Source organism: Bufo gargarizans, chromosome 9, assembly GCF_014858855.1.
Source record: "Bufo gargarizans isolate SCDJY-AF-19 chromosome 9, ASM1485885v1, whole genome shotgun sequence".
Lineage (NCBI taxonomy): Eukaryota > Metazoa > Chordata > Amphibia > Anura > Bufonidae > Bufo > Bufo gargarizans.
This window is the reverse complement of record NC_058088.1, coordinates 13,583,188-13,605,988: the sequence shown is the minus strand read 5'-3', so window position 1 is coordinate 13,605,988 and position 22,801 is coordinate 13,583,188. Positions and strand designations below refer to the sequence as shown.

The 22,801-nt window shown below is 43.5% G+C and overlaps 2 protein-coding genes across 2 annotated transcripts in view; both read right to left on the bottom strand.

Moving 5' to 3' along the window:
• Positions 1-5,848: 5,848 nt before the first annotated feature.
• On the bottom strand, positions 5,849-11,814 carry LOC122946662 (mucin-2-like). Its single transcript, XM_044306422.1, has 4 exons — positions 9,525-11,814; positions 8,913-9,050; positions 6,063-6,139; positions 5,849-5,875 (listed from the first exon to the last, which is right to left on the bottom strand). The coding sequence occupies exons 1-4, from the start codon at positions 11,812-11,814 to the stop codon at positions 5,849-5,851; spliced, it is 2,532 nt and encodes an 843-aa protein (XP_044162357.1).
• A 1,170-nt stretch (positions 11,815-12,984) lies between these two features.
• LOC122946660 (mucin-2-like) overlaps positions 12,985-22,801 on the bottom strand; it is a gene marked incomplete at its 3' end in the record, with an annotated part of 75,078 nt that continues 65,261 nt past the window's right edge. The window contains exons 3-4 of the mRNA XM_044306419.1: positions 16,630-20,071; positions 12,985-14,664 (exon numbers count right to left, since the gene is read on the bottom strand). Coding sequence (XP_044162354.1) covers positions 12,985-14,664; positions 16,630-20,071 — 5,122 coding nt within the window. The remainder of the gene's footprint in view (positions 14,665-16,629; positions 20,072-22,801) is intronic.

The following is a 22,801-nucleotide window of genomic DNA, read 5'->3' as shown; positions in this document are numbered from 1 at the left end:
TTTTTCACAGTGGATCACAACCGTCATAACTAAATCAATAGTCTGTAATTCTATAAACCCTCCGGCCAATGGAGTGGTGTTTACTCCAGGCACCGAAATGGGCTTATGTACTTCGCTCACTACAAGACCCAGAGCAGAAATAAAATCCTAATTAACAAAATTTGCAGTGGACCCCAAATCAACAAAAGCACGACCAGTAACAGTCCTTCCCTGTGAAGATAAACTCACAGGCAGAAGTTTTCTATAACACTTCTCGGGAAATGCAAAGAATAGAGGACAGCGGCTTCTCGGGAAATACCTGTGCATCTGAGTGACCTCCAGGAACGTCACTCAGACAATGAAGTTTTCCGCCTTTGTTTTCACAAGACAGGATCATACTAGTAGAATCACAGTCTGTTCTTTTGGCAATGCTCCCTCTGCTGCTGAGATGTCGTAGCATCAACCTGCATAGGATCCTCGGATTCTTCAGGAGCCTTGGATCCGGAAGGTTTACTGACAGAGAAGGAAGAAGAGGGATGGACACAGACGGACCTCTCATGCTTGCAATCTCTAATATGCTTATCAAGGCAAATTGCCTACCCGTGTTGGAGTTTATGTGTTCGCAGCAAACGTGTGAGTTGTGTTTGTATCCTATTCATTTCTATGCTAGCACTGCAATACTGCAATCTCACTGCAAACCTTGGGCGCAACAGCTGTCTCCTTTGCTGAACAGGACCTGTGGTGACGTCACTCCGGTCATCACATGTTCCATCACATGATCTTTTACCATGGTGATGGATCATGTGATGGATCATGTGATGACCGGAGTGACGTCACCACAGGTCCTGTTCCTGTAATGAATGTTCACCACAGGTCCTGTTCAGCAAAGGAGACAGAAGGAGATGCCGGGCTGCGCGATCAAGTGGACTAAGGTGAGTTAAATATTTTTATTTATTTTTTTAACCCCTTCAGCGCTATTTTACTATGTATTCTGTATTCATAATGCTATTATTTTCCCTTATAACCATGTTATAAGGGAAAATAATACAATCTACAGAACACCGATCCCAGACCCGAACTTCTGTGAAGAAGTTCAGGTTTGGGTACCAAACACGTGCGATTTTTCCCACGCGAGTGCAAAACACACTACAATGTTTTGCACTCGTGCGGAAAAATCGTGCGTGCTCCCGCAACGCACCCGCTCATTTTCCCGCAATGCCCATCTGAAAGAGGCCATACAATCGTGTGCATAAGGCCTTGAAGGGGTTGTGCTATCTCATACATTGGGGGGATATCATTGGACATGCTCTCAATGTCTGTTAGGAGCGGTTCACAGAGGTGGGACCTATCTCTAAAACCACACATACATGGCCACCGTCAATTGATTACTACAGGACTGTTGAAAATAGCCAAGTGGTGTGCTCAGCTATTTTCAAAAGTCCCATTGAAATTAGAAGGAAGCACATTGCGCAAGTGCAGCCACAGCTCCATTCACTTCTATTGGGCTGTCAGAAATAGCCAAGTCAGCACTCAACTATTCTCAGCACTCCTATAGAGATTAATGGAAGGTAGCTGCGTAATAGCAGTGTATCATCCTTCACTTTGCAGGCTCCATTTTAAAGATAGGCGCAGGTTCCACCTCTGTGATATGTATGAGATGACACAACCCCTTTAAGGTGCTGATCAACCTTCCTATGTAGCTAGGCTGTGGATCCCCCTCCTTGCCTGAGCTTCAAGGTTTTCTAGCGTCTAGTAACCAGCTAAAGTGTTTTCTATTGAGTTATTACCCATGCAATGCACCCTGCCTGTCCTTATTACCCATGTAATGCACCTTGCCTTACCAATTCTGCTCCTTGCCACATGGCCTGACCTTGTAACTGCTACCTGGACTATGCACATACTCAGCCTATCGCGACTTTGGGATTGGTATCTGAAATACACACATATTAGTTAGTGGATTTCAGGAATGGTTCCCTGCAGCGGAGTCTAGATCCCTGTACAGGGAATTAAAAGGTGAATACCAAGGAACCACTAGGGCAATGTCTTTAGATTTAGTACAAAGTCAAACTGGTTATTTGGCACAGTCCACACCCACTGTTTGTTTAAGGTAAGCTAGGCTCTTCTACTCAAAAGCGTAGTGGTCATCCATATTTTTTTTTTCTTGGCCAAATTTAATTTGGAATACCTTGCAATAGAATTCTCCACATTTATTGACCTGTGAGTGAAGTGTGTGAAGACTGGGCGCATTGGCTGGGCAGCATGGTGGCTCAGTGGTTAGCCTTGGAGCACTGGGGCCCTAGGATTGAATCCAACCAAGGGCAACATCTGCATGGAGTTTGTATGTTCTCCCTGTGTTTGTGTGGGTTTCCTCCGGGTACTCCGGTTTCCTCCCACACTCCAAAGACATACTTATAGGGACCCCCATTGGGGACAGTTGGATGATAATGTCTGTAAAGCGCTGCAGAATATAGTAGCACTATATAGAATGCATAAAATAAATTGCAAATGGAGTCTCACTTGAATATTTGGGTTTTCAGTAGAAATGTTAAGTCCTTCTTTCATGACAGTTATTTAAGAGGGCTGTGTATTGATTGAGCTTGGAATGCCGGGTTATAAATGATCTGTAGTAATGGGTGTATTGTGTCGTATGTCAATGAGTAACTCCTCAAATGTAACAATCAACTCAGTGATACGGTAGATTCTTCTCCCTTCATGCTCAATTAAAAAGCCGCCAATTTTTTTTATGAGTCTCAACGAAGAATGCAAAAAGCTTTTCAATTTACTTTAATCATAAATAACAAGAAAAGCGCCATTGCGTCATCGGTCATAAATTTGTGCATACAAAAATAAAATGGGGTTCATCTGTAGTAGAAAACAGAAAGCATCCAATAATATGAGCCTACAATAAAGTACATGTGATGTTAAATAGAACCATGTGCAAGCATATAAAGCAATCAGATAAGCAATAATTAACACATAGAAAAAAGCAGTGTGGCCAGCACATGAAAGCTGAGGATGTGACGTGCACTCAAGGGCTAGGACCCACCCCTGGGGGCATTGAAGCCATTAATTGTGTCAAGTATTTTTTTCTCATGAATTACACAAGCAATTTTCACAACTATAGGTTGATTTTGCTGTCACACTTTAAATATGTGTTTATTAAATAACTCAACCTTTTAGATATAAAAAAAAAACTGTACAATAAATTAGTGAGCATTTGATTCCCTTCTGGGAAAGTTCTGCCTTTGTCAGGTTTTGAAAATGGCTGAATTTATCCGTAAATCTGTCCAAGATGGTCCAATAGGTGGAATTACATTTTTTTGGGCTAGTGTCACCAATGTTAATTTTATTTTGAAAATCTGCAATGTCCATCTCCAAACCCCTTCTTAGTAATGAGTGATCATGATTGAAACAAATACCAAGTCCAGATTAGAGTCTCGATCAGTTACTTAGGGTTCTCTCCACACTGAAGCCTTGAGCAGAATTCACCACTGCCTTTTAAAGCATCCTCTTGGGGCTCCACCTTCTGGGTCATGTATCGGTTCTCTACAGTTCCAATGTCCATAGAATGTACTGTAGGTGGTAGAGACATCGGAACATGTGGGTGCTCTGTTCACATGGTAAGAATGTGACCTTCGTTTACAGGCTGCAATCTGTATGATGGAGAAACATGCATTGATCATGTTGGAATGTAGATTTCATTACTGACATTGATATGCACTACAGAGGTTATCTGGGTTTAGTTAGCGATAGCGATCAATGTTAAGATTGTAAGATACTTTAATTTTTGAGTCTCATATCCCTTCCTATTCTATAATATACATGATAGAACATTCAACCTTTTAGCAATATTTGCCGATACATCATCATTAGTGTTGGGCAAGCATGCTCGGCCGAACACCAGTTCGGAGCATCGCGATGCTCGGCACATCATGGTGTTCAGCCGAACACTGCGTGTGCTTGAGCGCGATGCTCGAGTCTCCTCCCCGCACATTTGTTGGCTGCTACACAGCCAATAAACGTGCAGGTAAGTACTGCCATTCTCTGCAAGTCCATAGCCATATTGGCTGCTGGCATTACAGTGATTGGCAGTCTGGAACGTGTCATCGTTTGCTATATGACACATGTTCAGCTCAGTATTAGTCAGGAAGAGCTGGAGAGCAGAAGGGAGAGATAGTGTAGGGATTGAAATAGCAATATTTTAGTTTTTATACTTGTTATAGACCACAAAGTCCTTTTAAGGACTATTATGTGTGGCGGCAATATATATTTTTAGCGCAACCTGCACTAAGTTGCTAAAACCTGTTAGAGACCAAAAAGTCCTTTTAAGGACTATAGTTTTATCTGGCAGCAATTTATATTTATAGCGCAACCTGCGCTAAATAGCTAGCAATTGTTTGGCCGCTGCAGACAGCGACATTATCTGCGTGACATCTTCTGCCTAGCGTGTGCGCAGCCTAAAAATATCTGTGACATCCAGTGTATTTTTTCCGTAGACGGTGTCCGCTGCGGACAGTTACATGACCTGTGCTACATCTCCTGTACAACTTTTGTGTATCCAAAATATCAGCGACATTCAGTCAAATTTTTTTGCTGCTGGTGGCAGCGACATTACCTGTGCTACATCTCCAGTATAATGTTAGCGCATCCAAAATATCAGTGACATTTAGTGTCATTTTTTATTATAACCGCTGGCGACATTGACATTACTTGCGCTCATAGGCTTGCGCATGGGGTGTGCCTGGGCACACCCTAATCAAGCCTCAAAATTGAGGTTCTGTTATCTTCGGCAGCTGCCTCTTAAACCCCGCTGGCTGGCGAATACTAATGAAAAGCTTCCATTTTGGAAGAGCTCATTAGTAACAGTGGACCAGGAAGTGTTGAACGTTAATGTACTTGCCACTTCCTGGTCCTCGACTGTCGGCTGTGCAGGGCTGCGCACAGTGTGAGGCGCTTTGTGATGTCACACTGTGTGCACCAGTTCAGAGCGCACAGCCGAGAGCTGACGTCAGGAGGAAGAAAATCGCGGGCGGCGAGGAGCAGGGGCGTCCAGGAGCAGAGAGGTAAGTGTTTTTTTTATTTTTACAAAATATAAGGCTGCTGGTGGGGGCTAATGAGAGGCATAATGGGGGCTAATGAGAGGCATAATGGGGCAAATAAGAGGCATAATGGGGGCTAATGAGGCATATGGGGTCTAATAATGCATATGGGGTCTAATGAGAGGAATAATGGGGGCTAATGAGGAATATGGGGGCTGATCAGCCATTTTATTTACCTGGGCTAGGTGTTCAACCTCCTTGTCTGAGCTTTGGGTATTCTAGTGTTGGCTAGCCTTAGTGAAGGTGTGCTTGTTCCATCTGTCAGCCCATGCACGAACCCAGCCATGTCTCAGAAATGTTTTTTAGTGGCAATTCCTTAAAGGAATTTTCCGAGAGTTTTATACTGATGACTTGCCCTCTGGATACATCATCAGTATCTGAACAGTGTGGGTCCAACACCCTGGACCCACACCGATCAGCTGTTCGAGAAGACAGCGGAGCTCGCATTAGTGCCACAGCCTTCTCTCAGCAAACCAAGGACAGTGCCGTACATTTGACAGCAGCTGTGCTTGGTATGGCAGCTCAGCCTCTTTCACTTCTATAGCGCTGAGCTGTGCCTAGACCGTATGACCATGAACGTGACGTCTCATGGCCTAGGAAAAGTAACAAGACGACCACGGTGCTACTGTGAGCACCGCTGCCTTATCGAACAGATGATTGGTGGGGTCCCGGGTTTTGGACCCACACCAATCAGATACTGATGATCTATCCTGAGGAGAGATCATTAGTGTAAAACTCCCTCATTAGTGTACAACTCCCTGAAAACCCCTTCAACACTTTTTATTGTTTTCTCCAGGCTATAAGAAATAACAAACCAATGGATAGTTCATGTAGGAAGACAATGTAGCAATATAAAAATAGGCATAATGTAGTTTACAGAAAAAAAAACCTTTTAGTAAAGCAGAAAATATTATATTTTAATATACAGTATTTTCATGTATATAGTCATATGGAACTAAACTGCAAAAGAAATCAGATACTTACCCCAATAGGAAGTCCTAGAAGCACAGCCAGGGCCAAAAAGGAGACCAAGGTAAGCAGGGCGATGCCCCAATTCGGCACTGTAATTAAAAATAATTTATATAATGAATGTGACCAAGTCAGTAATTAATAGTGTTCATCACAAATATTCTAATCACATTGTGAATATTGGCAGTTTGAGAATTCGCAAATATCTAATGTATAGTGCTATATCTTTGTAATCGCGAATATTCTAGATTTTTTTTCATCAGTACCCATGATCCCTCACTGCTTCTTGCTTGTGAACCAATGAGAAGGCTGCAATATCTCTGACTTTAGGAGTAGTGTTGATCGCATATTTTATCACAAATTGTCCGATTGCCGATTTTCGCAATCAAGAAAATATTGACTGGAGATCACGAATTCTAGAATTTATGAATTTCAATATTGCCTATTCTGCTCATCACTAGTAATTAACATGCTATCAAATGATCAGATAATCAGAAATTATTCTCGTATCCCTGTGTCATTTCATTCTCTAAATAACGATGAAAAAGATTTGATTTAAAGGAAATGTGTCACCAAATAATTTATCTGCCAGTTAAAACCAGATAGTGACACATCTCCATTTTTCTGATCTGTTTTTATTTTCTGATTATAGATTTTAATATTCAATTTCCTGAAAATGATTATGGGGGCGGCCATCTTGCCTGAGCTGTTCTTAACAGGGTTTAGAAATTGCTTTACGCCAGCCCCATGGCCCATAAACACAGTGGTCAGGAGTGGACCTCATTGACTTTAATGGGTGAGTTTTCTCAGCATTCTCTGTGACCTGTGCAGAAGTCTATTGTGAATGGTGGATCTTATCTATACACAGAGGTGATATAATTACAGGCAGGATTAGAATGACAAATAAGTAGATAAGTAAGGTAAAGTGATCTGTACAGACCAAGAAGTTGAGCCCATTATTAGGCTCAGTAGCCAGTGCAAAATCTTCAGGGTTTTATGGATTTTGTTTAAATATTGATAGTGACATGAAAAATTAAAAATAATCAAAAATTATAATAAAAAAAAGTGATTTAGGCCTCTTTCACACTTGCGTTGTCCAGATCCGGCGTGTACTCCACTTGCCGGAATTACACGCCGGATCCGGAAAAACTGATCCGTCTTCAAAATGCTTTCAGTGTTACTATGGCACCCAGGACGCTATTAAAGTCCTGGTTGCCATAGAAGGAGCGGGGAGCGATATACTTACCATTCGCGCGGCTCCCGGGGCGCTCCAGAATGACGTCAGAGCGCCCCATGCGCATGGATGACGTGCCATGTGATCACGTCATCCATATGCTTGGGGTGCCCTGACGTCACTCTGGAGCGCCCCGGGAGCCGCACGGATGGTAAGTATGCTGCTCCCCCGCTCCCCACTACACTTTACCATTGCTGCCAGGACTTTAGCGTCCCGGCAGCCATGGTAACCACTCTAAAAAAGCTAAACGTGGGATCCGGCAATGCGCCGAAACGACATTTAGCTTAAGGCCGGATCCGGATCAATGCCTTTCAATGGGGATTCATTCCGGATCCGGCCTTGCGGCAAGTCTTCAGTTTTTTTGGCCGGAGCAAAAAGCGCAGCATGCTGCAGTATTTTCTCCGGCCAAAAAACGTTCCGTTCCGGAACTGAAGACATCCTGATGCATCCTGAACGGATTTCACTCCATTCAGAATGCATTAGGATAATCCTGATCAGGATTCTTCCAGCATAGAGCCCCGACGACGGAACTCTATGCCGGAAGACAATAACGCAGGTGTGAAATAGCCCTTAGACAATAGGTCATTTTCTGATGACACATACCCTTTAAAAGGGTATTTTGGTTGTGAGAAATGAATCCCTTATCCACAGGATAGGTGAAACCTATTAGATCAGAGGGGGTCCAGGGACACCCATTGCTGTCTAGAACAGGGACCCTGCATCCCATTGCCACTCTGACCACTCCACCCCTACGGGAGTTCTGCAGACATTCCAGTACATTGCTTGACTATTTCGAAACTCCCATAGAGATGATGAATGTAGTGCACTCCCTGTAATGTCCTTTGATAGCCCATATTAACAGGCTGGTCATTCTGAGAGTTGTAGTTCTCTCCTGTTGTATACCTACCCATGTAATGTTTACCAATGCCCCATATTAACAGTCTGAACATAAAGGGAACTGTAGTTCTCTCCTCATATCCCTCTCCCTGTCATGTCCACTGTTGCCCTATAATAACAGTCTGGACATGCTGAAAGTTGTAGTTCTCTCCTCATATCTCTCTCCCTGTAATACCCTGATAGTTCATAATAACATCCAAGAAATGCCGGGAGTCACCCATGTAGCAGGTGACCCGGCACTGCCCCCCTTGTCAAAATGGATGTTGATGGGGGGAAAACTTGCAGAGCCGGTGATGGAGCCGGAACCCAGCGAGGAGTAACAGGTAAGTATGGTCACTACAGTCAGTCCAGTCGTGAGGTGGCCCCATGGGTTATGTGGTGGACGCCAGATATGATTGTGGGGAAGTTGCTGAGGTGCGGGCCGTTCAAAAATTATCTATGGAGCCCTGTATTAAGTAAAGTTTAATATTCAGCACTACTATGAGCTCTAGACAACCACTAAAAGCCCTGTGAAAGCAATGGTGTTCATGGATCTCCTGTTGTCTACAAGATTGTCCTTTGCTTTCAATGAGTGTTGACTCTGATGTCTATTAGTAGTGAAACCCTTAGTTTTATCTGCTGTCAGGAGGTGTTCAGCAAATAAAGGGGATAAAGACTGAACAGTTCTATGTGACAAGCATTTACATTTTTCTTAAATAAGAACATTTCTGAAGTTATGTATCTACATTCCTTACCTTGTCCAGGAGCAGCAACATTAATAAGTGCTGTGGTTTCTGTAGCAAATCCTGCAGTAGTAGTGGTGGCGGTAGTAGTAATAAAGGTGGTGGTGGTTATAGAAGTTGCTGCTTCACTAGTTTTTGCTGTAGAGGTGGCTGCAGTAGTTGCAGTGGTATTTGCACTAGGTGATGCAGTAGTTGTAGGAGGTTCAGTTGTAGTCAGTGATGTCATTTTGGGAGGTTCAGTTGTTGGAAATGAAGTAGTTGTAAGAAGTTCAGTGGTAGTGGATGATGTAGCAGTTGTGGAAGTTTCAGTTGCAGTTGGCGATGTAGATATTGTGGGAGGTTCAGTTGTTGATGTAGTAGTTGTGGAAGGTTCAGTTGTAGTGGGTGATGTAGTAGTTGTAGGAGGTTCAGAGGTAGTGGATGATGTAGTGGATGTGGGAGGTTCAGATGTAGTTGGTGATGTATTTATTGTGGGAGGTTCAGTTGTTAAAGTAGTAGTTGTGGGAGGTTCAGTTGTAGTCGGTGATCTAGTAGTTGTAGGAGGTTCAGTTGATAGAGATGTAGTGATTATCGTGGGAGGTTCAGTTGTTAGAGATATAGTAGTTGTGGGAGGTTCAGTGGTACTGGGTGATGTAGTAGTTGTGAGAGGTTCAGTTGAAGTCAGCGATGTAGTAGTTGTGGAAGATTCAGTTTTAGTCGGTGATGTAGTTGTTGTGGAAGGCTCAGTTGTTGGAGATGCAGTAGTTGGGGGAGGTTCAGTGGTAATGGGCGATGTAGTTGTTGTTGGAGTTATAGTGGTTGTGGGAGGTACAGTTGTAGTAAGTGATATAGTTGTCGTGGGAGGCTCAATTATTGGGGTTGTAGTAGTTGTGTGAGGTTCAGTGGTAGTGGATGAAGTAGTTGTGGGAGATTCAGTTGTAGTCGATGATGTAGTGGTTGTGGGAGGTTCAGTTGTAGTTGGTGATGTTGTAGTTGTGGGAGGTTCAGTTGTTGGAGTTGTAGTAGTTGTGGGAGGTACAATTGTAGTCGGTGATGAAGTGGTTGTGGAAGGTTCAGTGGTAGTGGGTGATGTAGTAGTTGTTGGAGGTTCAGTTGTTGGAGATGTAGTAGTTGTGAGAGGTATAGTTGTAGTTGGTGATGTAGTGGTTGTGGGAGGTTCAGTTGTTCTGGATATAGTGGTTGTGGGAGGTTCAGTCGTAGTTGGTGATGTAGTAGTTATGGGAAGTTCAGTTGTTGGAGATGTAGTAGTTGTGGGAGATTCAGTGGTAATGGGTGATGTAGTTGTTGTAGGACGTTCAGTTGTTTTAGATGTAGTAGTTGTGGGAGGTTCAGTGGTAGTGGATGATGTAGTAGTTGTGGGAGATTCAGTTGAAGTCAGTGATGTAGCTGTTGTGGGAGGTTCAGTTGTTGGAGATGTAGTAGTTGCGGGAGGTTCAGTGGTAGTGGATGATGTAGTAGTTCTGGGAGATTCAGTTGTAGTTGGTGATGTCGTAGATGAGGGAGGTTCAGTTTTTGAAGATGTAGTGGCTGTAAGAGGTTCAGTTGTAGTCGGTGAAGAATTGATTGTGCGAGGTTCCGCAGTAGTGGGTGATGTAGTTGTTGTGGGAGGTTCAGTTGTTTGAGATGTAGTAGTTGTGAGAGGTTTAGTTGTAGTTAATGATGTAGTGGTTGTGGGAGGTTCAGTTATAGTTGGTGATTTAGAAGTTGTAGGAAGTTCAGTTGTTGGAGATGTAGTGGTTTTGGGAGATTCAGTGACAATGGGTGATGTAGTTGTTGTAGGAGGTTCAGTTGTTAAAGATGTAGTAGATGTGGCAGGTTTAATGGTAGTGGATGATGTAGTAGTTGTGAAAGATTCAGCTGAAGTCGGTGATGTAGTTGTTGTGGGAGTTTCAGTTGTTGGGGATGTAGTAGTTGTGGAAAGTTCTGTTGTAGTCAGTGATGTAGTTCTCATGGGAGGTACAGTTGTTAGAGATGTAGAAGTTGTGAGAGGTTCGATGGTAGTGGATGATGAAGTCGTTGTGGGAGATTCAGTGGTAATAGGTGATGTAGTTGTTGTTGGAGATGTGGTTGTGGGAGGTTCAGTTGTAGTCAGTGATATGGTTGATGTGGGAGGTTCAGTTATTGGAGATGTGGTAGTTGTGGGAGGTTCAGTGGTAGTGGATAATGTAGTAGTTTTGGGAGATTCAGCTGTGGTCGGTGATGTAGTTGTTGTGGAAGGTTCCGTTGTTGGAGATATAGTAGTTGTGGGGGGTTCAGTTGTAGTCAGTGATATAGTTGTCGTGGGAGGTTTAGTTGTTGGAGATGTAGTAGTTGTGGAAGGTTCAGTGGTAATGAGCGATGTAGTTGTTGTTGGAGATGTAGTGGTTGTAGGAAGTTCAGTTGTAGTCAATGATATAGTTGTCGTGGGAGGTTTAGTTGTTGGAGATGTAGTAGTTGTGGAAGGTTCAGTGGTAATGAGCGATGTAGTTGTTGGAGATGTAGTGGTTGTAGGAGGTTCAGTTGTAGTCAATGATATAGTTGTCGTGGGAGGTTCAATTGTTGGAGTTTTAGTAGTGGTGGGAGGTTCAGTGTTAGTGGATGATGTAGTAGTTGTGGGAGATTCAGTTGTAGTCAGCGATGTGGTGGTTGTAAGAGGTTCAGTTGTTGGGGATATAGTGGTTGTAGGAGGTTCAGTTGTAGCTGGTGATGTTGTAGTTGTGGGAGGTTCAGTTGTTGAAGCTATAGTAGTTGTGGGAGGTTCAGTTGTGGAAGCTATAGTAGTTGTGAGAGGTTCAGTTGTAGTCAGTGATATAGCTGTCGTGGGAGGTTCAGTTGTTAGAGATGTAGTAGTTGTAGGAGGTTCAGTGGTAATGGACGATGTAGTTGTTGTTGGAAATGTAGTGGTTGTGGGAGGTTCAGTTGTATTCAGTGACATAGTTGTCATGGGATGTTCAGTTATTAAAGATATAGTAGTTGTTGGAGAATCAGTGGTAATGGGTGTTGTAGTTGTTGTAGGAGGATTAGTTGATGGAGATGTAGTAGTTTTGGGAAGTTCAGTTGTAATCAGTGATATAGTTGTCGTGTGAGGTTCAGTTGTTGGAGATGTAGTAGTTGTGGGAGTTTCAGTGGTAATAGGTGATGTAGTTGTTGTTGGAGATGTAGTAGTTCTGGGAAGTTCAGTTGTAGTCACTGATATAGTTGTTGTGGGAGGTTCAGTCGTTGGAGATGTAGTAGTTGTGAGAGGTTCAGTTGTAGTTGATGATGTCGTAGTCGTGGGAGGTTCAGTTGTTTGAGATGTAGTAGTTGTGGGAGGTTCAATTGTAGTCGGTGATAAAGTGGTTCTGGGAGGTTCAGTGGTAGTGGGTGATGTAGTAGTTGTTGGAGGTTCAGTTGTTAGAGATAAAGTAGTTGTGAGAGGTTCAGTTGTAGTCAGTGATATAGTGGTTGTGAGAGGTTCAGTTGAAGGGGATATCGTGGTTGTGGTAGGTTCAGTTGTAGTCAGTGATGTAGTTGTCAAGGGAGGTTCAGTTGTTTGAGAAATAGTAGTTGTGGGAGGTTTAGTAGTAATGGGTGATGTAGTTGTTGTAGGAGGTTCAGTTGTTGGAGATATATTAGTTGTGGGAGGTTCTGTGGTAGTAAATGATGTAGTAATTGTGGCAGATTCAGCTGTAGTCGGTGATGTAGTTGTTGTGGAAGGTTCAGTGGTAATTGGCGATGTAGTTGTTGTTGGAGATGTAGTGGTTGTGGGAGGTTCAGTTGTCGTCAGTGATGTAGTTGTCTTGGCAGGTTCAGTTGTTGGAGATGTAGTAGTTGTGGGAAGTTCAGTGGTAGTGGATGATGTAGTAGTTGTGGGAGGTTCAGTGGCAATGGGTGATGTTGTTGGAGATCTAGTGTTTGTGGGAGGTTCAGTTGTAGTCAGTGATGTAGTCGTGGAAGGTTCAGTTGTTTGAGATATAGTTGTTGTGGGAGGTTTAGTGGTAATGGGTGATGTAGTTGTTGTTGGAGATGTAGTGGTTGTGGGAGGTTCAGTTGTAGTCAGTGATGTAGTTGTAGTGGGAGGTTTATTGGTAGTGGGTGATGTAGTAGTTGTGGGAGGTTCATTTGTTGGAGATATTGTAGTAGTGAGAGGTTCAGTTGTAGTCGGTAATGAAGTGGTTGTGGGAGATTCAGTTGTTGGAGATTTTGTAGTTGTGAGAGCTTCCGTTGTAGCTGGCAATATAGAAGTTCTGAGAGGTTCAGTTGTTGGAGATATAGTGGTTGTGATAGGTTCATTTGTAGTTAGTGATGTAGTAGTAGTGGGAGATTCAGTGGTAATGGGTGATGTGGTTGTTGTAGGAGGTTCAGTTGTTGGAGATATAGTAGTTGTGGAAGGTTCAGTGGTAGTGGATGATGTAGTAGTTGTGGGAGATTCAGCTGTAGTCGGTGATGTAGTTGTTGTGGGAGGTTCAGTTGTTGGAGATGTACTAGTTGTGAGAGGTTCAGTGGTAATGGGTGATGTAGTTGTTGTTGGAGATATAGTGGTTGTAGGCGGTTCAGTTGTAGTCAGTGATATAGTTGTTGTGGGAAGTTCAGTTGTAGTTGGTGATGTAGTAGTTGTGGGAAATTTAGTTATGGGAGATTTAGTAGTTGTGGGAGTTTCAGTTGTAATGGGTGATGTAGTTGTTGTAGGAGGTTCAGTTGTAGATATAGTAGTTGTGGGAGATTCAGTGGTAGCGGATGATGTAGTGGTTGTGGAAGATTCAGTTGTAGTCTGTGATGTAGTTGTTCTGGGAGGTTCAGTTGTTGGAGACGTAATAGTTGTCAGAGGTTCAGTGGTAGTGGATGATGTAGTAGTTGTTGGAGATTCAGTTAAAGTCGGTGATATAGTGGTTGTGGGAGGTTTAGTGGTAGTGGGTGATGTAGTAGTTGTGGGAGATTCAGTTGTTGGAGATGTAGTAGTTGTGAAAGGTTCAGTTGTTGGGGATATAGTGGTTGTGGGAGGTTCAATTGTAGTTGGTGATGTAGTAGTTGTGGAAGGTTCAGTTGTTGGAGATGTAGTAGTTGTGGAAGGTTCAGTTGTAGTCGGTAATAAAGTGGTTGTGGGAGGTTCAGTGGTGGTGGGTAATGTAGTAGTTGTGGGAGATTCAGTTATTGGAGATGTAGTAGTTGTAGGAGATTCAGTGGTAATGGGTGATGTAGTTGTTGTAGGAGACTCAGTTGTTGTAGATGTTGTAGTTGTGGGAGGTTCAGTTGTAGTCGGCGATCTAGAGTTTCTAGGAGGTTCAGTTGTAGTTAGGGATGTCGTACTTGGGGGAGGTTCAGTTGTTTGAGATGTAATAGTTGTGGGAGGTTCAGTCGTAGTGGGTGATAAAGTAGTTGTGGGAGGTTCAGTCGTAGTGGGTGATAAAGTAGTTGTGGGAGGTTCAGTGGTAGTGGGTGATGCAGTAGTTGTTGGAGATTCAGTTGATGGAGATTTAGTAGTTGTAGGAGATTCAGTGGTATTGGGTGATGTAGTTGTTGTAGGAGACTCAGTTGTTGTAGATGTTGTAGTTGTGGGAGGTTCAGTTGTAGTCGGCGATCTAGAGTTTCTGGGAGGTTCAGTTGTAGTTAGGGATGTCGTACTTGGGGGAGGTTCAGTTGTTGGAGATGTAATAGTTGTGGGAGGTTCAGTCGTAGTGGGTGATAAAGTAGTTGTGGGAGGTTCAGTCGTAGTGGGTGATAAAGTAGTTGTGGGAGGTTCAGTGGTAGTGGGTGATGCAGTAGTTGTTGGAGATTCAGTTGATGGAGATGTAGTCGTTGTGAGAGGCTCAGTAGTAGTCGGTGATGTAGTGGTTGTAGGAGGTTCAGTTGTTTGTAATATAGTGGTTGTGGGAGTTTCAGTTGTAGTTGGTGATGTAGCAGTTGTGGTAAGTTCAGTTGTTGGAGATGTAGTAAATGTGGGAGATTCAGTGGTAATAGGCAATGTAGTTGTTATATGAGGTTCAGTTGTTGGAGATGTAGTAGTTGTGGGAGGTTCAGTGGTAGTGGTTGATGTTGTAGTTGTGGGAGATTCAGTAGAAGTCAGTAATGTAGTTGTCGTTGGAGGTTCATTTGTTGGAGATGTAGCAGTTGTGGGAGATTCAGTGGTAATAGGTGATGTAGTTGTTGTTGGAGATGTAGTGGTTGTGGGAGGTTCACTTGTATTCAGTGATGTAGTTGTTGTGGGAGGTTCAGTTATTGGAGCTGTTGTAGTTGTGAGAGGTTCAGTTGTAGTCGGCGATGTGGTGGTTGTGGGAGGTTCAGATGTTGGGGATATACAGGTTGCAGGAGGTTCAGTTGTAGTTGGTGATATCGTAGTTGTGGGAGGTTCAGTTGTTGGAGATGTAGTAGTTCTGTTAGGTTCAGTTGTAGTCAGTGATGTAGTTGTCGTGGGAGGTTCTGTTATTGGAGATGTAGTAGTTGTGGGAGGTTCAGTTTTAATGGGCGATGTAGTTGCTGTTGGAGATCTAATGGTTATGGGAGTTTTAGTTGTAGTCAGTGATATAGTTGTCGTAGAATGTTCAGTTATTGGAGATGTAGTAGTTGTGGGAGGTTCAGTTGTAGTGGATGATGCAGTAGTTGTGGGAGATTTAGTGGTAATGGGTGATGTTGTTGTTGGAGATGTAGTGGTTGTGGGAGGTTCAGTTGTAGTCAGTGATGTAGTTGTCGTGGGAGGTTTAGTTGTTAGAGATATAGTAGTTGTGGGAGGTTCAGTGGTAGTGGGTGATATAGTACTTGTGGGAGGTTTAGTTGTTCGAGATTTTGTAGTTGTGAGAGGTTCAGTTGTAGTCGGCGATGTAGTTGTTTTGGGAGATTCATTTGTAGGGGATATAGTGGTTGTGGTAGGTTCAGTCGTACTCAGTGATGTAGTTGTCGTGGGAGGTTTAGTTGTTTGAGATATAGTAGTTGTGGGAGGTTCAGTGGTAATGGGTGATGTTGTTGTTGTAGGAGGTTCAGTTGTTGGAGACATATTAGGTGTGGGAGGTTCTGTGGTAGTGAATGATGTAGTAGTTGTGGCAGATTCAGCTGTAGTCGGTGATGTAGTTGTTGTGGAAGGTTCAGTGGTAATTGGCGATGTAGTTGTTGTTGATCTAATGGTTGTGGGAGGTTCAGTTATAGTCAGTGATGTAGTTATCTTGGGAGGTTCAGTTGTTGGAGATGTAGTAGTTGTGGGAGGTTCAGTGGTAGTGGATGATGTATTAGTTGTGGGAGGTTCAGTGGTAATGGGTGATGTTGGAGATCTACTGGTTGTGGGAGGTTCAGTTGTAGTAAGTGATGTCGTAGTTGTGGGAGGTTCAGTTGTTGGAGATGTAGTAGTTGTGGGAGGTACAGTCGTAGTGAGTGATAAAGTAGTTGTGGGAGGTTCAGTCGTAGTGGGTGATAAAGTAGTTGTGGGAGGTTCAGTGGTAGTGGGTGATGTAGTAGTTGTTGGAGATTCAGTTGATAGAGATGTAGTCGTTGTGAGAGGCTCAGTAGAAGTCTCTGATGTAGTAGTTGTGGGAGATTCAGTTGTTTGTAATATAGTGGTTGTGGGAGGTTCAGTTGTAGTTGGTGATGTAGTTGTGGGAGGTTCAGCTGTTGGAGATGTTGTAGTTGTTAGAAGTTCAGTTGTAGTCGGTGATGTAGTGGTTGTGGGAGGTTCAGTTGTTTGTGATATAGTAGTTGTCGGAGGTTCAGTTGTAGTTGGTGATGTAGTAGTTGTCGGAGGTTCAGTTGTAGTTGGTGATGTAGTAGTTGTGGGAAGTTCAGTTGCTGGAGATGTAGTAAGTGTTGGAGATTTAGTGTTAATGGTCAATGTAGTTGTTGTAGGAGGTTCAGTTGTTGGAGATGTAGTTGTTGTGGGAGGTTCAGTGGTTGTGGATAATATAGTAGTTGTGGGAGACTCAGCTGTAGTCGGTGATGTAGTTGTTGTGGCAGGTTCAGTTGTTGGAGATGTAGTAGTTGTGGGAGGTTCAGTGGTAATGGATGATGTAGTTGTTGTTGGAGATAAAGTGGTTGTAGGCGGTTCAGTTGTAGTCAGTGATACAGTTGTCGTGGGAGGTTCAGTTGTAGTTGGTGATGTAGTAGTTGTGGGAGGTTCAGTTATGGGAGATTTAGTAGTTGTGGGAGTATCCGTTGTAATGGGTGATGTATTTGTTGTAGGAGGTTCAGTTGTTGGAGATATAGAAGTTGTGGGAGGTTCAGTGGTAGTGGATGATGTAGTAGTTGTGGCAGAATCAGTTGAAGTTGGTGATGTATTTGTGGGAGATTCAGTAGTTGGAGATGTAGTAGATGTCGGAGGTACAGTGGTAGTGGATAATGTAGTAGTTGTTGGAGATTCAGTTGTAGTCGGTGATGTAGTAGATGTGGGAGGTTCAGTTGTTGGAGATGTAGTAGTTGTGAGAGGTTCAGTTGTTGGGGATATAGTGGTTGTGGGAGGTTCAGTTCTAGTTGGTGATGTCGTAGTTGTGGGAGGTTCAGTTGTTGGAGATATAGTAGTTGTGGGAGGTTCAGTTGTAGTCGGTGATAAAGTGGTTGTGGGAGGTTTATTGGTAGTGAGTGATGTAGTAGTTGTTGGAGATTCAGTTGTTGGAGATGTAGTGGTTGTGAGAGGTTCAGTTGTAGTCGGTGACGTAGTGGTTGTGGGAGGTTCAGTTGTTTGTGATGTAGTTGTTGTGGGAGGTTCAGTTGTAGTTGGTGATGTAGTAGTTGTGGGAAGTTCAGTTGTTGGAGATGTAGTAAGTGTGGGAGATTCAGTGGTAATGGGCAATGTAGTTGTTGTAGGAGGTTCAGTTGTTGGAGATGTAGTAGTTGTGGGAGGTTCATTGGTAGTGGATGATGTTGTAGTTGAGGAAGATTTAGTAGAAGTCACTGATGTAGTTGTTGTGGGAGGTTTAGTTGTTGGAGATGTAGTAGTTGTGGAAGGTTCAGTTGTAATCAGTGATGTAGTTGTCGTGGGAGGTACAGTTGTTTGAGATGTAGTTGTTGTGGGAGATTCAGTAGTAATAGGTGATGTAGTTGTTGTTGAAAATGTAGTGGTTGTGGGAGATTCAGTTGTAGTCAGTGATGTAGTTGTCGTGGGAGGTTCAGTTGTTGGAGATGTAGTAGTTGTGGGAGGTTCATTGGTAGTGGATGATGTTGTAGTTGAGGGAGAGTCAGTAGAAGTCACTGATGTAGTTGTTGTGGGAGGTTTAGTTGTTGAAAATGTAGTGGTTGTGGGAGATTCAGTTGCAGTCAGTGATGTAGTTGTCGTGGGAGGTTCAGGTGTTGGAGATGTAGTAGTTGTGAGAGGTTCAGTTGTAGTCGGCGATGTGGTGGTTGTGGAAGGTTCAGTTGTTGGTGATATAGTGGTTGTGGGAGGTTCAGTTGTAGTTGGTGATAAAGTGGTTGTGGGAGGTTTATTGGTAGTGAGTGATGTAGTAGTTGTTGGAGATTCAGTTGTTGGAGATGTAGTCGTTGTGAGAGGTTCAGTTGTAGTCGGTGATGTAGTGGTTGTGGGAGGTTCAGTTGTTTGTGATGTAGTCGTTGTGGGAGGTTCAGTTGTAGTTGGTGATGTAGTAGTTGTGAGAAGTTCAGTTGTTGGAGATTCAGTGGTAATAGGCAATGTAGTTGTTGTAGGAGGTTCAGTTGTTGGAGATGTAGTAGTTGTGGGAGGTTCATTGGTAGTGGATGATGTTGTAGTTGAGGGAGATTCAGTAGAAGTCACTGATGTAGTTGTTGTGGGAGGTTTAGTTGTTGGAGATGTAGTAGTTGTGGGAGGTTCAGTTGTAGTCAGTGATGTAGTTGTCGTGGGAGGTACAGTTGTTGGAGATGTAGTTGTTGTGGGAGATTCAGTAGTAATAGGTGATGTAGTTATTGTTGAAAAGTTAGTGGTTGTGGGAGATTCAGTTGTAGTCAGTGATGTAGTTGTCGTGGGAGGTTCAGTTGTTTGAGATGTAGTAGTTGTGAGAGGTTCGGTTGTAGTCGGCGATGTGGTGGTTGTGGAAGGTTCAGTTGTTGGCGATATAGTGGTTGTGGGAGGTTCAGTTGTAGTCGGTGATAAAGTGGTTGTGGGAGGTTTATTGGTAGTGAGTGATGTAGTAGTTGTTGGAGATTCAGTTGTTGGAGATGTAGTCGTTGTGAGAGGTTCAGTTGTAGTCGGTGATGTAGTGGTTGTGGGAGGTTCAGTTGTTTGTGATGTAGTCGTTGTGGGAGTTTCAGTTGTAGTTGGTGATGTAGTAGTTGTGGGAAGTTCAGTTGTTGGAGATGTAGTAAGTGTGGGAGATTCAGTGGTAATGGCCAATGTAGTTGTTGTAGGAGGTTCAGTTGTTGGAGATGTAGTAGTTGTGGGAGGTTCATTGGTAGTGGATAATGTTGTAGTTGAGGGAGATTCAGTAGAAGTCACTGATGTAGTTGTTGTGGGAGGTTTAGTTGTTGGAGATGTAGTTGTTGTGGGAGATTCAGTAGTAATAGGTGATGTAGTTGTTGAAAATGTAGTGGTTGTGGGAGATTCAGTTGTAGTCAGTGATGTAGTTGTCGTGGGAGGTTCAGTTGTTGCAGATGTAGTAGTTGTGAGAGGTTCAGTTGTAGTCGGCGATGTGGTGGTTGTGGAAGGTTCAGTTGTTGGCGATATAGTGGTTGTGGGAGGTTCAGTTGTAGTTGGTGATGTCGTAGTTGTGGGAGGTTCAGTTGTTGGAGATGTAGTAGTTGTGGGAGGTTCAGTTGTAGTCAGTGATGTAGTTGTCGTGGGAGGTACAGTTGTTGGAGATGTAGTTGTTGTGGGAGATTCAGTTGCAATAGGTGACGTAGTTGTAGAAAATGTAGTGGTTGTGGGAGATTCAGTTGTAGTCAGTGATGTAGTTGTCGTGGGAGGTTCAGTTGTTTGGGATAAGGTAGTTGTGGGAGATTTAGTGGTACTGGATGATGCAGTAGTTGTGGGAGATTCAGTGGTAATGGGTGAGGTTGTTGGAGATGTAGTGGTTGTGGGAAGTTCAGTTGTAGTGAGTGATGTAGTTTTCGTGGGAGGTGTAGTTGTGGGAGGTTCAGTGGTAGTGGGTGATGTAGTAGTTGTAGGAGGTTTAGTTGTTGGAGATGTTGTAGTTGTGAGAGGTTCAGTTGTAGTCGGCAATGTAGTGGTTGTGGGAGGTTCAGTTGTAGGGGATATAGTGGTTGTGGTAGGTTCAGTTGTTGTCAGTGATGTAGTTGTCGTAGGAGTTTCAGTTGTTTGAGATATAGTACTTGTGGGAGGTTCAGTGGTAATGGGTGATGTAGTTGTTATAGGAGGTTGAGTTCTTGGAGATATATTAATTGTGGGAGGTTCTGTGGTAGTGAATGATGTAGTAGTTGCGGCAGATTCAGCTATAGTCGGTGTTGTAGTTGTTGTGGAAGGTTCAGTGGTAATTTGCGATGTAGTTGTTGTTGGAGATCTAGTGGTTGTGGGAGGTTCAGTTGTAGTCAGTGATGTAGTTGTCTTGGGAGTTTCAGTTGTGGGAGATGTAATAGTTGTGGGAGGTTCAATGGTAGTGGAGGATGTAGTAGTTGTGGGAGGTTCACTGGTAATGGTTGATGTTTTTGTTGGAGATCTACTGGTTGTGGCAGGTTCAGTTGTAGTCAGTGATGTAGTCGTGGAAGGTTCAGTTGTTTGAGATATAGTTGTTGTGGGAGGCTCAGTGGTAGTGGATGATGTAGTAGTTGTGGGAGATTCAGTTGTAGTTGGTGATGGAGTCGTTGTGGGAGGTTCAGTGGTAGTGGGTGATGTAGTAGTTGTGGGAGGTTCTGTTGTTGGAGATGTTGTAGTAGTGAGAGGTTCAGTTGTATTTGGCAATGTAGTGGTTGTGGGAGGTTTAGTTGTTGGAGATATAGTGGATGTAGGAGGTTCAGTTGTAGTTGGTGATGCAGTTGTGGGAGGTTCAGTTGTTTCAGATGTAGTAGTTGTGGGCGGTTCAGTTGTTGTCTGTAAAGTAGTGGTTTTGGGAGGTTCAGTTGTTGGAGATATTGTAGTTGTCAGAGGTTCAGTTGTAGTCGGTGATGTAGTGGTTGTGGGAGGTTCAGTTGTTGGAGATGTAGTAAGTGTGGGAGATTCAGTGTTAATGGGCAATGTAGTTGTTGTAGGAGGTACAGTTGTTGGAGATGTAGTAGTTGTGGGAGGTTCAGTGGTAGTGGATGATGTTGTAGTTGTTGGAGATTCAGTTGTAGTCGGTGATGTAGTGGTTGTGGTAGGTTCCGTGGTAGTGGGTGATATAGCAGTTGTGGGAGGTTCAGTTGTTGGAGATGTAGTAGTTGTGAGACCTTCAGTAGTGGGGAATAAAGTGTTTGTGGGAGGTTCAGTTGTAGTTGGTGATGTAGTTGTGGAAGGTTCAGTTGTTGGAGATGTATTTGTTATGGGAGGTTCAGTTGTAGTTGGTAATGAAGTGGTTGTGGGAGGTTCAGTGTTAGTGGGTGATGTAGTAGTTGTAGAAGATTCAGTTGTTGGAGATGTAGTAGTTGTAGGAGATTCAGTGGTAATAGGTGATGTAGTTGTTGTAGGAGGTTCAATTGTTGTAAATGTTGTAGTTGTGGGAGGTTCAGTTGTAGTCGGCAAGCTAGTGGTTGTGGGAGGTTCAGTTCTAGTTGGTGATGTTGTAGTTGTGGGAGGTTCAGTTGTTGGCGATATAGTAGTTGTGGGAGGTTCAGTTGTAGTCGGTGATAAAGTGGTTGTGGGAGGTTTAGTGGTAGTGGGTGATGTAGTCGTTGTTGGAGATGTAGTCGTTGTGAGAGGTTCAGTTGTAGTCGGTGATGTAGTGGTTGTGGGAGGTTCAGTTGTTTGTAATATAGTGGTTGTGGGAGGTTCAGTTGTAGTTGATGATGTAGTAGTTGTGGGAAGTTCAGTTGTTAGAGATGTAGTAAGTGTGGGAGTTTCAGTGGTAATGGGCAATGTAGTTGTTGTAGGTTGTTCAGTTGTTGGAGATGTAGTAGTTGTGGGAGTTTCATTGGTAGTGGATGATGTTGTAGTTGAGGGAGATTCAGTAGAAGTCAGTGATGTAGTTGTTGTGGGAGGTTTAGTTGTTGGAGATGTAGTTGATGTGGGAGGTTCAGTTGTTGGAGATGTATTGCCTGCAAAAGTTAGTATTAGCCAATAAATATACAATCTTAATATTAAAAACATATCTACTACATGGGAAAGAAACATTTAAATTACAAAAAATGAAATTAATTTCGCTATAGCAATATGATAATGAAAAGTGCAGTCACTGGGGTTACAAACCGGATTCCCAAAAAGTTGGCACACTATACAAATCGTGAATAGAGTTGAGCGAACACCTGGATGTTCGGGTTCGAGAAGTTCGGCCGAACATCCCGGAAATGTTCGGGTTCGGGATCCGAACCCGATCCGAACTTCGTCCCGAACCCGAACCCCATTGAAGTCAATGGGGACCCGAACTTTTCGGCACTAAAAAGGCTGTAAAACAGCCCAGGAAAGAGCTAGAGGGCTGCAAAAGGCAGCAACATGTAGGTAAATCCCCTGCAAACAAATGTGGATAGGGAAATGAATTAAAATAAAAATTAAATAAATAAAAATTAACCAAAATCAATTGGAGAGAGGTTCCATAGCAGAGAATCTGGCTTCCCGTCACCCACCACTGGAACAGTCCATTCTCAGATATTTAGGCCCCGGCACCCAGGCAGAGGAGAGAGGTCCCGTAACAGAGAATCTGTCTTCATGTCAGCAGAGAATTAGTCTGCATGTCATAGCAGAGAATGAGGCTTCACGTCAGCCACCACTGCAACAGTCCATTGGCATATATTTAGGCCCAGCACCCAGGCAGAGGAGGGAGGTCCCGTAACAGAGAATCTGTCTTCATGTCAGCAGAGAATTAGTCTGCATGTCATAGCAGAGAATGAGGCTTCACGTCAGCCACCACTGCAACAGTCCATTGGCATATATTTAGGCCCAGCACACACACAGGCAGAGGAGAGAGGTCCCGTAA